The 16,532-nt window shown below is 40.5% G+C and overlaps 1 protein-coding gene across 4 annotated transcripts; it reads left to right on the top strand.

Annotated features, from left to right (window-relative positions):
* Positions 1-695: 695 nt before the first annotated feature.
* On the top strand, positions 696-15,216 carry ndel1a (nudE neurodevelopment protein 1-like 1a). Of its 4 annotated transcripts, none has more exons than XM_014335920.2 (10): positions 696-827; positions 2,828-2,924; positions 6,475-6,628; positions 9,359-9,507; positions 10,479-10,615; positions 10,746-10,919; positions 11,315-11,409; positions 11,507-11,643; positions 11,779-11,813; positions 14,151-15,216. In XM_014335920.2, exons 2-10 carry the CDS (start codon positions 2,839-2,841, stop codon positions 14,156-14,158), a joined length of 975 nt encoding a protein of 324 aa, XP_014191406.1. In that variant the 5' UTR covers positions 696-827; positions 2,828-2,838; the 3' UTR covers positions 14,159-15,216. The 4 variants fall into 4 exon arrangements, with proteins under 4 accessions (XP_014191406.1, XP_005913794.1, XP_005913793.1 ...); XM_005913732.3 differs by having other exon boundaries at positions 14,148-15,216; XM_005913731.3 differs by lacking the exon at positions 11,779-11,813.
* Positions 15,217-16,532: the final 1,316 nt, after the last annotated feature.

Here is a 16,532-nt window from a genome sequence, read left to right as displayed (position 1 = left end):
ACTATTAGACTAAGGAGCTTGGAAAGAAAAGCGTCTGCACTTCTTTAAGTTTCTTGAAGACGTTTCATCTCTCATCCCAGAAGCTTCTTCAGTTCTTAGGTGCAACTGGTGTAAAGTCCCAGATGGGCGTGTCCCGTAAGAGGGTCATGGGCCCCCAAGTTATTCCTACAATATAACTTATATATCTCTAAAGAAAAGCATACTTAATTATATGCACACATTAATTTTTAGATGACTTCAGGCACAAGTCAAAGGCTACACAGACTGCTGTTCTAGCCCACTGCCGCCAGGTGATGATAATTTAACATTAACTGAGTGTTATGCGCAGTTCATGAGCAGCAGTGAAGCTCGCGAGCAAAAAAGGCACGAGTTGATGAAATCCACTCCTAACCATAATTTTACTTTTTTATTTTTTATTGCATTTTCTTTTCTTTATATAAACAACAGCCAGCCAAAACACACAGCTCTTTACTGTGTTAGAAATTAAATATTTAATTTTATCATCTGAGCTGATCTACTCATTATTCACTGACTATGAGGATCTTTCACCTCAGACAAAATAATATTAATTATTATTATTATTATTATTGTTATTATCAGTAAAATATTCTCCACATATTCTCAGCCTTGTGAATATTCTGGCATAAGGATCCAAATTATAGCTGAGGTGCGGAAATAAGAAGGATCTGTGTGGAGGGTGTGTTTCCCTTTAAGCGCTCCTGTGAGCAGCAGAAATCAGCAGACGTTGGAGGGGACGGTCGGCCTCGGCAGCTCGGACAGCCGTGCAGGATGGACCGATAAACAGCTCTGTTCGAAGCGATGTTCAGGTACCGAGTTCATTATCCTTTATTTTATTTTTGTAGTGGAAAACAAATGGAGGTGAAACACCGAGAGCAGCGTGTCGTCGGTTCGTTCGGCTCCTTTGCACACCCAGTTTTGACAGCTGAGCGCATCATCATCATCCTCAACATCATCTGCACGTTTTCAGCCGCCAAGCTTGGTATCCTCTCCAATCCTGTGTTATGTTTCCAACGCTAACCCGATTATTTAATTTGAGGTGGATTTTTTTTAAAAATTGCTTTTCTTGTAGTGAAAATGTTTATCACCTTCGGCGGGGCTGTGGTTGGCTCGACATATGGTCTGTGTTCAACAGGGTCATTTTTCTGAGTGAGGAATTGAGATCAGGTTATTTAAAGGTGAATATTTCACCCTGCAGTGATGTGGCCTGTTCAAACCACCCTTAGTTTGCACCTACGCCTATTTAAATCGACAGACTTCATAAAAACTAAATGGAAAAATAATAATCCCATTAATTTGGGAAACAGCGGCTCCAGTGTGTGCTGCTGTTCCCCGGCTGTAATTTCTCCTTTGAGCCGTGAGTGTTGGCTATAATATAAAGCTGAATTATTCAAAGGATGACAGAATACATTTTTGCATCCTGTGCTATAAAAAGTTAATAGGATTTCTGCTTGAATGGCCTTCAAATTATTTTATTATTTTTTTTCATCCCCTAGTTCAAGATTAGATTCGGTTATTTTACTCAAAATGTGAAATTTACTGTTAATTTGTTAGATTTAGAGGAATTAGTCCAGATGTTTCCCTCAGTTAAGCTAACCACCTGCTGGCCCAGATATGATATGGCCCAGACTTCACACTGCTCTAAACACTTCATTTCAGACAGTTCTTTCCTGCTCTTGGGTCTTTGATGTCAAAGAGAGCAGATGTCGCTAATATGGTCACAGAAGCCCCACCCACCCACTCACCGGTCAACCTTTCTATTTATGAGCGGCAGCCAATAAAAAGAAGTGTAGCTTAAAGCAGTGGTTTTGAATCTCAGGAGTGAGTCCCAGTGGTGGAGCACAGAGGAGTGATTAAAGATTAATTTGAGCTTTGATGCTCATTTAGCAGTTCCTGTTCCCTTATGTGGCAAATAAACTAGAAATGTAGACCCACTGTGGGAGCTATTACATCGATAGCATCAAAGAGAAGCTGTGCTACCTCTGTGAAAAATGTCAGGCTTCATACTATCACTGTGTTCTCTTGTCTGCATCGGGTATTCTTCATGTTCTAAGAGAAGGTGAGACAGAGTTGGAATTGGACTGGTACCTTCACTGATTTTGCCTATTGATTAACTTAGACCTCAGCAGATCTCACGAGAGCAAAAGTATCCTCCAAAATCATTTGTCCAGTTCTTGCTGGATCTGCAGCCTAGTGTTCCCATCCGCTCCTGCTCACAACTGGTTTGGTGTTTGGGGATTTAAATTCCCCCTAAAAGTTATCAATGAGGCTCCCGGTCTCATTGTTACCTCTGTGAACTGTGCTTTGCATTAACATCTAGGCCCATCGGGTGCTACACATAGGAGGCATTATACACAGCCTAAACAAGCCTGTGGAGTCTTATTTGGGCCAATCTATGATATATTTAATCATACAGAAGGCTCTACATCAAATTAAAAATGCTGTTTTTCAGGAGTGGTTGCTCTTATTTTTTTATTTTTTAAAGCCTGGAAAGCACATTTGAATGCTGCGTGCTCTGCAGTTGCCTCTGTTGGGTTTCTTGCAGTCTGTAGGGAGTCCTTTTGATGATTAGCTCCCAGCTGTAGTTTGACTCATTGATTTGTGAGTCTAGTTCTCACTTGATGTTGTGTCTTTAGATGTTTGCCGCCTTGCTGGGGATTGAGAGAGCTTTAAGGCTTAGAAGAACGACTATGAGAAGAAAATGGGTTTTTCTCAAATGTTTATACTTCATCTGTTAACCTTTCGTCTTTTGTAGGATTGTCTTTATCCCACTGAAATCACGCTTGTTTCCCGATTCCTTCCTGTGTAGATTTTTTTGCCATGGAAATGGATATGATACCGAAATTCTCCTCAAAAGATGAGGAAATCGACTTTTGGAAGACTCTTTCCTTCAAGTACAAGAAAAGGTATGTACAATACACACTGTGCAGGCTCTGTTTCTCCTTCAGTAACATCAGTGCCTCAGCCCTTTGGAAACACTTAGTTAAATAATAATGCAGGTATAGTTTTGTATTTTTTACTCTTAATCAACAAATCTCATGAAAAGATTATCTGGTGAAGTCCAGCCTAGTTTTCCCATCTTCTTCCTCTGCTAATTCAGCATTTGGGGCTTTAACTTCTCTTTGGTCAAGAGTTACTTGTGGTAGAAGATGCATTGACAGGAGGAAAAAATGCACAAACTTAATCTTTTAACTGTAGGTACATTTGGTTATTGTGCACCTTGATGCTCAAGTACCACTGTCTCTTTCATGCACATTGAACCTGATAAAACTCAGGTGAGCCAAGCTTTTATATGGTACCTGGGGAAATTGAAAAATCCTCCTCAGAGGCGACCAAAGCATAAAGTATTCAACTCCTCGTGCACAGCATTGAAATGAAGGTTAATGGGAAGTAAAAGCTCAAATGTGCCACTGTTCCTCCCAGTAATCGGTAAGATATGCAATACAGGTATTGTCATTCAAAACTGGAACATGTGAGCTAAAATGAAAGCATTATTTTTATTCCAGTACAGTATACATTTGTTACTGCTTTAAATAGAGATCCCCTTATGTGACTTCTGCTTTAGGTTGGAGGTTGTTTTGATCTTGATTCTTTATATAACAAAGCTGCATTGTGCAGTTCAGTGATGTTTTAGACTATGGTGTTTTTGCCATCCTTGTTTCAACACGACAACTCCCCTGTACACAAAGCAGGCACCATAAAGTAACCATATCTCCCCAGTATTTCAAACCTACCCAACATCTTTGAGATCACCAGCATGGCGATGCTGTACAGTAAATGTATATAATTCATAATTCTTTAACATTTTAAAATGACAAACTTAATTGGTAATACAACACATGTTTAGCTAATATGATTGATTAGAGTTTTATTGTTAAAAGTAAAACAATGAGCATTAAACTTCAGTTTACAGTTGATTAGCACTGGTTATTTTATCTTTATACATACACCTTTATATCTCAGAAGGCAGAACAGGTCGTCTACCAGTCAGTAGGTCAGGGGTTTGATCCCCGGCTCCTCTAGTCTGTGTTTTGAAGGATCTCTGGGCAAGGGACTGAACCCCGAGTTACCCCTGACACATCCATCAGAGTGTGAGTGTGTTAAAATTAGGCTGAGAGCACTTGAGTATAGAAAAAAGCTTTTTGTATAAACGTGCGTGTGATTGTGTCAAGTGTAATGCAGTCATTAGCTGAAGTCCTACTACTTCTTACTGGTGCTGCAACCTTTAACCTATGTAAATGATCTCTGTGCAGCTACTTCTGAACTGAGAGACGTCTTTGTTAGCGACATTTGAATCACAAGATCTGATGGTAACCAGTCCGCTCTTTGTGTCTGTGGGAGAAATGCTTTATCTGCTATCTGTCAGTCTTAGACTTTCAATTAGCAGCCGCTGTTGGCATCTCCGGTGACACTTGTGAGACAAGCAGTGAAATCTTCCTTCTCAGTTTCTTCCCACAGCGGCAGCTCATATTTCACATTAAACATAAAAGGCTCCCACGTCTCTTTGTCCCATCTTTGAATGATTTTTCTGTGCAGATTCTCACTGTTGTTCATTCATCGTGTAAAGATTGCTGCATTTGTATGAAACCTATTTCTGTGCTCTATACGCCGCTTGATTAAGATCAGCTGATTGAAATGTCAACAATAGGTGCTACAGGAAACAAGCTCAGGCCTACGCCTGATTATGTAAGACAATGGGCTTCCTTCAGAGTGGAGGCCATGTTTATTGGGGTCATATAAGTGAAGGACAGTTCCCAGTTTGTGTCTCTGAGGTACAGAGGTACATTGTATTATTCTGTGTAGCTGTTCACAAAGCCCAGCAGTGCTGTCCTGTGCTCTAAGTAGCAAAGCAATATCATGGTTCTTCACCACTGTACAGCGATAACACAGAGGACCTCGGGTTTGAACTTTGAATGAGCAAAACAATATGACATGAGTGTGTTTGGCCCACAAAGTGTTCCCTTGTCATGCTGTCTGGTTTTGAATGTAGGGAAAGAGGAGGCACCAGTGTGCAAATGTGTGACAGCCAACCTTTTCAGAGCGAAACCAGTTCAAAGCCCGGCCTGGCTCGACATTACCGCGGTGGCTTTGAAAACAAATGGATGCCTTGGCTCGGTGCCACCCCGAGCACTTCAGCTCCCATGATGCCATTTTTAGACAGCTGTGTGTGTGTGTGTGTGTGTGTGTGTGTGTGTGTGTGTGTCCGTGTATCAGTCTCTCAGTGACCACATCAGCAGACACTTACATAATCAGCACTTTGCGGTAAAGCTGGTCCAGGATCATGTGGCTCGTTGTATGTTTCGAAGGTTACATTGGAGAGTCAGAGACGCACTTCTTGGTTAAAACACAAATTTCAGTTTGACCTCACTGCCAGCATGTCAGCTGGCACAATAGTGTCAGCTGTTTTTACTAGACAAGATCGACTGCAGCAGCCTGTAAAGCTGTAAAGATGGTAAATCATTGACTGTTTCATAACCGACTGTTACAGACTCGCAAGGTATGGTAAGAAGTTAGCAACAGCTTCAACAGTGACGTCAATTCCAAGCATACCAGGGTTTGTTTCGTTGGCATTTGTGGATTCCTCTTGTCCGACCTGCTGTTTAAAGATTGACTATATTAAAAACATCCTCAACTTCTTGTAACAACCCTTAAGCTATTTGGTGACAATCTTTGCATTTTTCCCGCACAATCGAGGACCATGTCACAAAGAGATGGTGATAACTAAGTGACTCAGAGATCATCAAAAACATTTCAGATCCATGGCCTGAAAGCTCTTCAGATCTTAATCTGATTGAGCGTCTCTGGTAAATTATGTTGTGTTAGATTACATCAAAAATTGACTTGACAAGCAAGAATTTCTGTACTCTGTTGAAAAATCATGTTCCATCAGGAGAAATCTGTGCAGTTTCCATCCAGATGATGGATGGGCTTCAGTCTTGCTCTCAACCCTTGTCTCATAAACATAAAGACGAGTAAAAACTGGCCCAGTTAAAAAGTCTTGAAGACAAAAGCTGAATCTGAGATTTCAGAAAAGAAGCAAAGTACAGGGAATAAATCAGTTTTTATAGTGACGCTGTAGTTCGGGTGTGTGGATGTGGGGTAAAGCGGTCACTATTTGCAGAAGTAAATTTTGCACAAAAGCAACTGTTAGTCTTTAAATATTAATTCCTTAGTTAATATTTTATAGCAGTTCATCTCTTAGGAGAAATTAAAGGGTTAAAACCCTTAAAACACCCCCTTTACAAAGTAGGTGACACAAATTGCATTCGAGTTTGGGGAATTGTATCTGGGTCAGATCTCGAGCGCCCAGAGGAGATGCAACGGCGATAAAAATAAAACCATATCCAGCTGTAAAGTTTGACGAATGCATCCACCAGCCGTGTCTCCCAGGCTTGCACGTCTACCTCTTTCTGTCTCGACTTGTCGTCTAATGGCTTTCTGTGTGTCTGCCCACAGCTGTGAGGAGGCTCAGGAGGAGCTGCTGGAGTTTCAGGAGGGGAGCAGGGAGCTGGAGGCTGAGCTGGAAGCACAGCTTGGCCAGGCCGAGCATCGAATGAAGGACCTGCAGTCTGAGAACAACAGACTCAAGAATGAGGCTGAAACTCTCAAGGTAACTGCTGCAGTCTGTGGAAAGCTGACCATAGACTCTATAAAAGATGGACATGACTTCCATCATAGATATTTTGAGGCATCATAATGTGATTTTTACTAATTAGTGGGTGGCATTGTATGGGCTACATCCATTATTTGGTGTCAAACTAAAGCCCCGGGGGCCTAATCTGGCACAGCAGTGTTTTGTTTTTTTTGGTTTGCAATCTGTAAGCTTTGGTGCAGTGCTCCCAATTTTGTTCCACCAACCCATCAGGAAATGCACAATTTCCCCTTGTAATCATGTCCAATGTGACCGACCACACTTCAGCAATATATACATGACACCACGTAATTAATATCTATATAGAGTAACCGCTTTATCTGATAGGTCGTTGTGCTCACCGTGAGGCCTGCATGCTAGAATACATTATTTTAAGTTTGCGCACTTTGGCAAACCGTCCTACCGTTTGTAGTTTATGGACATTTCCGCTGTCGCACAATAATTCTAGCATAAATTCCAATAGGTAGGACAGTTTGGCACTGAATTTTGTGTTGTGCGCATGTGCAGAAACAACAGGTAGGATGGATTCCCAGAACACCTGGTAGTTTAGCATAGCTTAGCATGCTAAAAGCTAGCTATAACCAGCACCTCTAAGCCAATGACTTTTTTTTTTTTTTTTTTTTTTTTTTTTAATCTAGTTTATTTACTTAAACCATAAATGTTCATGCTCTAAGTTAATTTAGTCATCCTGAATGTTTTTGATGGGTTAGATTTAAGAGCTGAGAATCAGGTGATCAACATGTCAGTGCCACCATGTGGTCAGGAAAAATCCTTGTCAGCTTTTCGTGCCATTTTCTGGCATTTTACGAACAAGCTGATTTTGATTGGTTAATTAAAAGCCTGATAGAATAATTGCTACTGAGCCATAATGGCTTATTTTAACAATCCAACTGTATCTCATTAAGCTTCTCAGATTTATGTGGTGAACCTAAAGAAGAGCTTCACTGACTTTCTCTCTCACTCTGCATTTATGATGAGGCCAGCATTATGTATATATGTTTCTAATATTAACAAGACATTAGGCGAGTGTCTTCACGCGTATCCTTGAAATAAATATGAGGGCTTTTTTTTTCTTTTTCTTTCCGTCGCCATCTATCATCTGCTGCCCTTGAGTGTAGTCTCCTGGGAGTGAAGAGAAGTGGGCCTGTAACAGCTGCTGCTCCTGTAGAAGCGATGTCTTGCAGAATAAATGTTTATTGGCTGCCTTCTCAAAGAACAACACCTCTTATTTTTGTGGCCCTGCCTTTGTTGGATTTCTAGCTGTAACGTTATCCTGTAGTTTACTGGCCTCCATGAAAACTGAGTACAGTCCTGGAGATGAGATGTTTTAAAGTGCAATCTAAATGGTAATCTCGCTGCAGTGGGAATCTGAGGTATATCCTTCCAATCTCACCACCTGTTCTGCCCTAATCTGGCTGTATACTGATGCAGCTGATCTGTGCCACTCTCATAAATAATTCATCGGATTGTGTCTCGCTGTTATTCTCGCTCCATAATTACCAAATCCAAGTGGCTCATTTCTGAGTCCGTGTTTCAAGTCGGGTGAGTCGAGCCACCTGCAGGGAAAACATGTTTGTGCCAAGGTGTCTGACAGGTTTCACTTTCAGCAGCGCTGACTTCACACCTTTGATTTGGAGGAAATGCAGCACTGGTGAGATGTTGGCGCAACACTGGGGCATGTCTCATGGTTCTAATTTTACTACACACACACCATAGCTTTGTATCTTAACAAAGCTTTAAAGGAAAAATTTCTGAAACAAGATGTAGGAATTTGAATTTTTCCTAAAACATAAAAAGGACACAAAACAGCACCCTTATAAAATAACACGGGTACAAAGAAAATGGCCTAGGACTGACTAACAAACCACAAAGATAAACAGCACAAAACTAACTGAATAAAGTTGTGAATATTTATCGTAGACTGTAAGAAAAGATGTCAGTTGCATGTTGGAGTTTGAAGCCGTTTCGAGCGTGAGAGCACACGCTCAATGGCTAAAAACCTTTAATGGACAAGTCAACAAACATATCCTGGATAATCCTCCTCTCTCCTTCCGTCCATCCATTTCCTACAGATTATCTCAAAGCAAATTGGTCCTGGGTGAGGGGCCAAGTAAGTTTTTTATAAATGCACATTTATCAAACTCTTTATGGTGAACTAAAAGCATTCATAATGCATCACATCTCAGAAAATATACTAACATTCTGAAAACGTTTGATTAAGAAAGCCGTCCTTTACAGATGTTCGTGAAACACAACCTAATCTTAAGTGTTATTTTCTGATTTGTGAGTAATATTCTCGTGCTGTGTTTGCGCATGTAGACTGCTGCACAAATCAGAGCTTCAGATTTATCCCAGCGTTTGTGCTTTTAAACTCTGTTAATTGGACCTGCTGAACGAGAGGACTGTCTGGCCTTTCTGCGGCTGGCTGCAGCTCAGTCATTACTTTATCAGCAGATGTAGGTCAGACACACAGACAGGCCCGGTGGTGTTTATCATGCCAATTGTCTCAGAGCTGGTGGATAAATGGGTCACACTGCTGCTTTTTTTTTTTTTTTTTTTTTTAAATGGAAAGGGAAAATGAATGGAGCACTGAAAAATGTATGGCAGCGTGCTTTGGGAGCTGTTCAATCATGTGTTTAAATGCATGCAGTCAGATGTTCAGTACATGTTGTCTGCCCTCCTCCTCAGGAGAAACTGGAGCAGCAGTACTCTCAGAGCTACAAGCAGATCTCCATGCTGGAGGACGACCTCGGCCAAACGCGCAGCATCAAGGAGCAGCTTCACAAATACGTCAGAGAGCTCGAGCAGTCCAACGATGATCTGGAAAGAGCCAAAAGGTCTGTTTGGACTCTTAATACTTACTAAATAAATAAAACAGTCTGAAAGTTTCCTTTGTGCTGTGTGAACCATTTGACCATGTTTGTGGTGTTTATGCACCTTTAATGAAAATATCGGACAAACAATGCAGATTACTGTGCATTTACGTGCACCACTAGACCACCCAGTCATGTGCGCTTCAGTTTTGATGAGCAAGAGTCAAAGCAGTAATCTATCTCTGGTACAGCTTGCTAACATCGTTTTCTAACTCCACCCTCTTCTCCAAATGTGGTAACTACAGCTAAAAAAACAAAATAAAACAAAAATCACAACAACAACAATAATATGGTGGTATCCTGAAAGTTAAAAGTCATATCGTGATAGTTACATCCATCTTTTGTGTACAGTATATGATGATAATATATCACATCTAACAGTAAAGGGTGAAGCTGCAAAGAGCAGAGCAGTTCAGCATAGCCAAGAAAATGACTCTTTCAGCGCCAGCCCCCAGTGGCCTTTGGAGGAACTGCAGCTGTAGCTACTTCACATTGGCTTCATTTGTTTTCAGCCTCTGAAAGTTTCAACTTGATTTTTAGGTTTTAGCTTTGTTGCTGGGATCATGTAGAATATTCAGCATAATAAACAAATGACGCTACCTTAAGTAAGTGCAAACACACTTCTGTTTCTTGCCTACTTTGTGATGTTGGTTACATTTTTATAAAAATTTGCAAGAGATAAAATTCTAGGATCTCATTGCAATTAACAAATGGCTTCAAGTCAATTGATTGCTGGACAAAGCTGGATTAAAATCAATAGATAAGCCTCAGATATTGATTACTTACTCATTATTATTATTATTATTATTCATGCACTAGTGTCTGCAGAGAACATGCCTCTGAGGTTATTTGCACATAATTACTGAAGTCGTGGTTGTTTTTTTTTTTTGTTTTTTTGTTTTGTTTTTTTTCCTTTTTAAAAATATTTCTTCTAGAGCAACTATCGTGTCTCTTGAGAACTTCGAGCAGCGTCTGAACCAGGCCATTGAGAGGAATGCCTTCCTGGAGAGCGAGCTGGATGAGAAGGAGTCGCTGCTGGTCTCGGTGCAAAGATTAAAGGATGAAGCCAGAGGTGATTACTCACTCATGAACTCGAGCTCATTAATGTGCAGCTGCTGCAGTCTTTCTCCTCTGAAGGTTAAAATCTGGATTTTCCTATATATATTTGTTACAATTATCTTTTCTTTTTTAAAAAAAAAAAGATTTACGGCAGGAGCTCGCCGTGCGAGAGAGGCAGGCAGACGTAACCAGGATGTCCGCTCCGAGTTCACCCACACAGGATAACGTGAAGATGGACACGGCTGTGCAGGCCTCCCTCTCCCTGCCGGCTACCCCACTGAGCAAAGGTCTGGACAACGCCTTTGCCAACCAAACAGGTAGCTGCACAACGTCTTTCCCCTCAACATGCAAGTACAGACATGTAGCTCTTTATTTAAATGTTGTGCTGCGCGTATATTTGCATGCAGAAAACATTTATTTCTGTAATGACCCAGCTGTATAATCAGTTCTTGTGCAGTTAAAGTGCAGCAAAGACCCCATGAAAACCTTTTAATATATTTTGGCTCAATTATAAAAATATAGCAGATTAACAGTTGATTTTAATGTCTTTAATTTAATAAATATTCATAAATAAGTGTCTGAAATCTGCCAAGAGGTTATTAAACAGGGGGAACTAATTGCTTAAACAGAATAATGATTTTGAACTCTGTAAAAGATTTAATAAAATAAAAATTGGAGGAATAAATTGGTTTCTTTACTTTTTTCTAACTAGTGCTATCAAATGGCTATGGCAGCAACTCGCCTCTGACCCCCTCGGCCAGAATATCAGCCCTCAACATTGTCAGTGATTTGCTCCGGAAAGTTGGGGTGAGTCTTTCCTCCTCCCTGTTTCTGGTTCTCATTTCCACCTCTGGCTTCATGTCGGAAGTCCTCTCTTTCCTCTTCATCTTTTGTGTCCTCACAGGCTCTCGAGTCGAAGCTCGCCGCCTGCAGGAACTTTGCCAAAGACCAGAAAGCTCGGAAGACGTTCGCTCTCGACAACAGCAACGCGCTAAATGCAAACTACTCCCAAGCGCTCCATACGTCATATTTTGATAAAGCGTGAGTGAAAGCACATTCAGTCTGTAGTTTTATTGCCCATTACTGTCACATGTAAGTGTGGACAGCATGGTTGTATTGTTGCGTGAATAAGGACGAGTATCTGAGATGGTGTGCATTTGTTTTTCCCCCCAGCAGGACTGAGATGGTCATATTCCCTGCATTAATTTGGGGTAATTGTAGCTCCTTCACCTGTTATGCAAGTGTGTAGAGGGCCATGCATGCTGCCGCTGCTCCTTAACAAGCCTCTTTTCCCATCTCATAGAAATAAGTGTGGGCTGGATAACTATTTAGTGGTGGTGGCGTGGTGCTGCTGGAATAATCTCTCAACTCTAAAGTGACCTGATTCATGTTTTTCTTGTCTATACTAGTATAAAGTGTTTGTTTTCAGCTCCAGATCTAACCAGTAATGCTATTAACAAAGTCCGTTTTTGCCATACCTTTTTATTTGTTTTAATTTATGGCTGGAAGTCCCTCAGGAGATGATTCACGAGAGAATCTTCAGTCGGATTGGATTTATTTAGGGTGCTAACACCTCCCACATGGATGTGTACATGTTTATGAATTTAATTTACAAGAAACATAAAATGAAAACCAACGTCCTGATGAAGTTGGGAAATATAGCCACAAGTGGCTCAAGAACCTTATTAGTAAGCACTACCTAATATGAGTATATAATAACACCTGCTAACAGGATCCAGGTGTTGGTTTATTGTTGTATATGATGACAACGGTTTTGTTCAGCTTGAATTTTTTTGCTCTTCATGCTTGTGTTGCCAACAGATCCTTACTGTGGGGACTGGCAGCCAGAGGAAGTGTAGTGTTTCTGCTGTGCGAGAGAAATATAAATAGGCAGAGTATGTGTGCACAACAAGGGCATTGTCTGGGTGACTTCAGAGCAGGGAGGTCTTATGAAGAGTACAGTCACATTCAGCTATGTCTGGCCATTTATTAAGAAAAAATGACTTTATACTTCAATAAATGAAGTTCCAAGAAATCACCATTTAAAAATGACAAGTAAAAAGTGTCAGGTGGTATAATTGACAATACATCGTAGTTAGGGTTGTAGACTTATTTTTTTATTTTTTGGCCTAATTCAGACAGATTTTTGTAACTTTATTCAGACTGTTCATGGAAAAACTTTGTAACACTGAGAAATGTGCTTTTCCGTCGGTACAGGAATTTGGATACACAGAAACACCAGTTCGATACCAGTAAAGAAAACTTCCACACAATGCCCAGCCCAGTCTTGAAAATGTAGTTTCACTGGCACTCCTCCAAAGCTCATATTTCTGTGCTTTTCAAACTCCTACCACACAGAGGATGCCTTTCATGCCCCAACTGTGACCCACAAAAGAACGCGGTGAAACCAGTTGGATAACTCTGGGTGACTCTCCTGCTTCCTTCCCAGTTTCTGCGTTAAACTTTTATTTTTAGCGGCACATGCCTGTATTTGCTAATATTGCCTCATGTCTGCTATGCAGCTGTTGTCCTGTGCGAGATGAAGGGCGTTTGATAATGAGGACAGAGCCACCTCCCGCTGCGCCGGTCGGTGCTTCGATCTGTGTTGGCAGTTTTTGATAAAGTAAAACCGACCAAAGCTTTGAAGCTATCTGATCTCATTTTCCCTTATGTATCTACAATACAGTAGATACATTTTTACTTGAATACAGTAGTTTAGTAAGTATATACTTAAGTCTCTTATACTGATTTGCAGCTCCATATTTTTAGTCTTGGACTCTACTAGAGCAGAAAATAATTTGTCTTTATTTTATACAGAGTATTGATGCAGCGTGTCTGTTCATTCTGTCTCAAACAAGCTTTTATTTCTTTATTTATTTGACATCTTCTCCCTTTGGGGCCACCATAACTTTGAGCCAATTTTCTTCTAATTGTGTGCATCTTAAAAACAGCTGTTGAGGGAAAGTATAGGTGGATGGGTATATAATGGGTAGATGTAGAGAAATCGTAATCATGTGTTTTAGAGCCACATTAAATATTTGTACTGGGATGAGAGATACTATTATTATTTTTTACATTTCTACCAAATTTATAAATATCTTTGTATTTATGTTAGTTGTAGCTCCTGGCATAGAAAGTGTGCCAGCTGACACATGTCATGAATTTAGCTGTTTTTATCCATTTTTAAGTGAAAGCTAAAAACCTTTTCAGCCAGCCAGGTGGTCCTTTGATTATTGATGATTATTACTTTTATGTTTATGATTGAGAACATACAGATTATTGGACACATTTATATCGACTATCTCAGCTGCTTTTAAAAACATATATTTGATTTATCTTTATTTATTTTCATGACTGATCATTTTTATTATATCTGATTCCTGGCTTTCATAATCTGGCACCAATGGGCTTCCATACTGACCACCTTGTTTGCATTCAAATTAAACGGCTTTAACTGTGTGGAGGCTTTGATTGGTGGCTGGTAACGGGTGGATTCGTGTATCTGCTTCCGGGACCTTTTGTTTCAAAAGTCTGTTTTCTCGCAGCAGGACCGTGAACGGACTCGAAGCTGGTACCCGGATGGCCATCACTGCGCCTCCCGCCGCCTCCTCCCACGGTTTAGTGCCCCTGGCTTTGTGACACCAACATGAAACACAACAGGAAGAGAAGGCGCAAAAAGAGGGATCACGAAAGGCTAATACTGTAAAACTTACTGTTACTGTGGCTCATCTCCTCGTCTTCCCGCGCTGCCTCTCTCTCTGTCTGTCCTCACTTGTGCTTCGTTTGCTGTAAATTAGTCTGTATATGATGTGTTACTGTATCCACTGTTTGCTCACAAAGACTGTTAAAGCCCCCCCTCTGCTTTTTTTCCCTCAAGGATCTCCCCTGACATGTGAAGTGGTTTCTAAGAATGGCATATCATCTGGAAAGGGAAATATTATGCAGTTAGTCTTGGAAATGATGATGAGTTGCTTTTTTGTTTTTAAAACTAAGCAGCCTCTTCACTGATCTTTAACTTAAATTACTTCAGTTAAACCACTGCTGAACCCTCTAATTATAAAAATCAGCAGGTTTATTGGATGCAGATGTCCTAAATAACTGTGCCATGTGGCCTGTGACTCCACCAATTATTGAGGTTTCCAAGAGCCTTTCCAGGTAGTGATTTTTGGGTGATTCTGGCTTTTGGCGCCATCCTCGTGCGCTTGTATTTGACTTCTTATTTAGTTCCACAGAGTCGGGAGTTTTTCAGTGAGCCAAACACACCATGTAACTTCTGAACCGTGTGACATGACGTGTACAGTATTGGTCATATTGATCGTTATTGACAGGCAGCCAGTTAAAGTAGTGCTGTCATAGTGTTCGGACCAGTTAACCAGCATTCTTACAGCCTGTAGTCGAAACGTTTTATCCACATTTTGTTCTTTGAATTGATGCACAAACCTTTCTCAGTTGCAAGTGAAGCACTTTGACCTTGTTTTGTTTTTTGTTGGGTTTTTTTGTTTTTGTTTTTTTTGTGTTTTTTTTCATTCGAGTGCAATATTGCCTGTTTGTGGGTTTAATTTATTTTAAATTTCTTTTATAGCATGTTTCAATAAAAGATGTAATTATACCACACTGATTATGTTTTACTTGGTTCTTGAAGTTATTCTCAAGGCAAAGACTACTTTTCATTCTCTTCTCAAATATTAATGTTTGCTGTTTTTCTGTTGTATCAGTTTAGAAATTAGAATACGGTGAGCTTTCCATATTAGTGTTGTTTTGGTAGTCCAGAAAAATAACAAGAAAACTGAAGATGTTATTTAAATCAGATTTGACTGAATCTATAAGTAAATGGTAATGGCCTGTATTTATATAGCGCTTTTACTAGTCCCTAAGGACCCCAAAGCGCTTTACATATCCAGTCATCCACACACTGGTGATGGCAGCTACATTGTAGCCACAGCCACCCTGGGGCGCACTGACAGAGGCGAGGCTGCCGGACGCTGGCGCCACCGGGCCCTCTGACCACCACCAGTAGGCAACGGGTGAAGTGTCTTGCCCAAGGACACAACGACCGAGACTGTCCAAGCCAGGGCTCGAACCGGCAACCTTCCAAGACGAACTGCCAACTCTTGAGCCACGATCGCCCCGTCGTCAGGAAAAACACCCATACCCAGTTCTCAGATGTGTTGATGCTGTCAAATTATATTTTTATGTCAGTCTAAAAAGACTGTAGAAGACTTGAAAACGAAATTATTTCTGTGGATTTAAAAAAAAAAATATATTTTTTAAAATTGTTCCACTACTAGAAATACTCTAAGAAGATTCTTACATATATCTATACTAATGAACTTCAGATACAAGATACAAGTAACCACAGTGATGTCACCTATTGGTTTCATAGCCACGCCCTGAATCTTACCCTGCTTTATTCTACTAGTACATGCCTGTGCTACAATAGTGATTTGGTCCGTCTCTGCATAATCTCTCAGGTAAAAGATTTTAAAAAATGAATAAATAAAAAAAATAGGTTGTAGATATATTTTTTTTATGCTGAAAATGTTTCATTTTGGCCTCTTGCTATGTGGCTGACAGGCAACGCGATGGCTTTATAATATAAGAACCATTTAGTGTTTTTATTATTCAACTTATGTGGCTGAAACTTAATTTTCATGTCATGAAATTAAAATTCTACAATGCTTTTAAAATGTGTGACATGTGCGTAAAGGCTAGTGATGTGTCCTGTGTGTCGAAGCTTCGAATCGTGCGTCGGGTAATCGCGGGGGCGTTTTTCTGAAGCGCGTATCGAGGCTTGCTTTGATTACGTATGCAGTGACGTTCGAGGCCTCGCGGGCAGTCCGTACCACGTGACTGATTCAGGGACTGGTTCATCGGTTCGCGCCAGATTCGAAATAACATGGCCTGTGTGTTTGCATCTACCTGTGGACAGC

This window comes from Haplochromis burtoni, unplaced genomic scaffold (genome assembly GCF_018398535.1).
Source record: "Haplochromis burtoni strain Fernald_Lab_line unplaced genomic scaffold, NCSU_Asbu1 Contig_6, whole genome shotgun sequence".
NCBI classification, from domain to species: domain Eukaryota; kingdom Metazoa; phylum Chordata; class Actinopteri; order Cichliformes; family Cichlidae; genus Haplochromis; species Haplochromis burtoni.
This window is presented reverse-complemented; position numbering and strand designations above follow the sequence as displayed.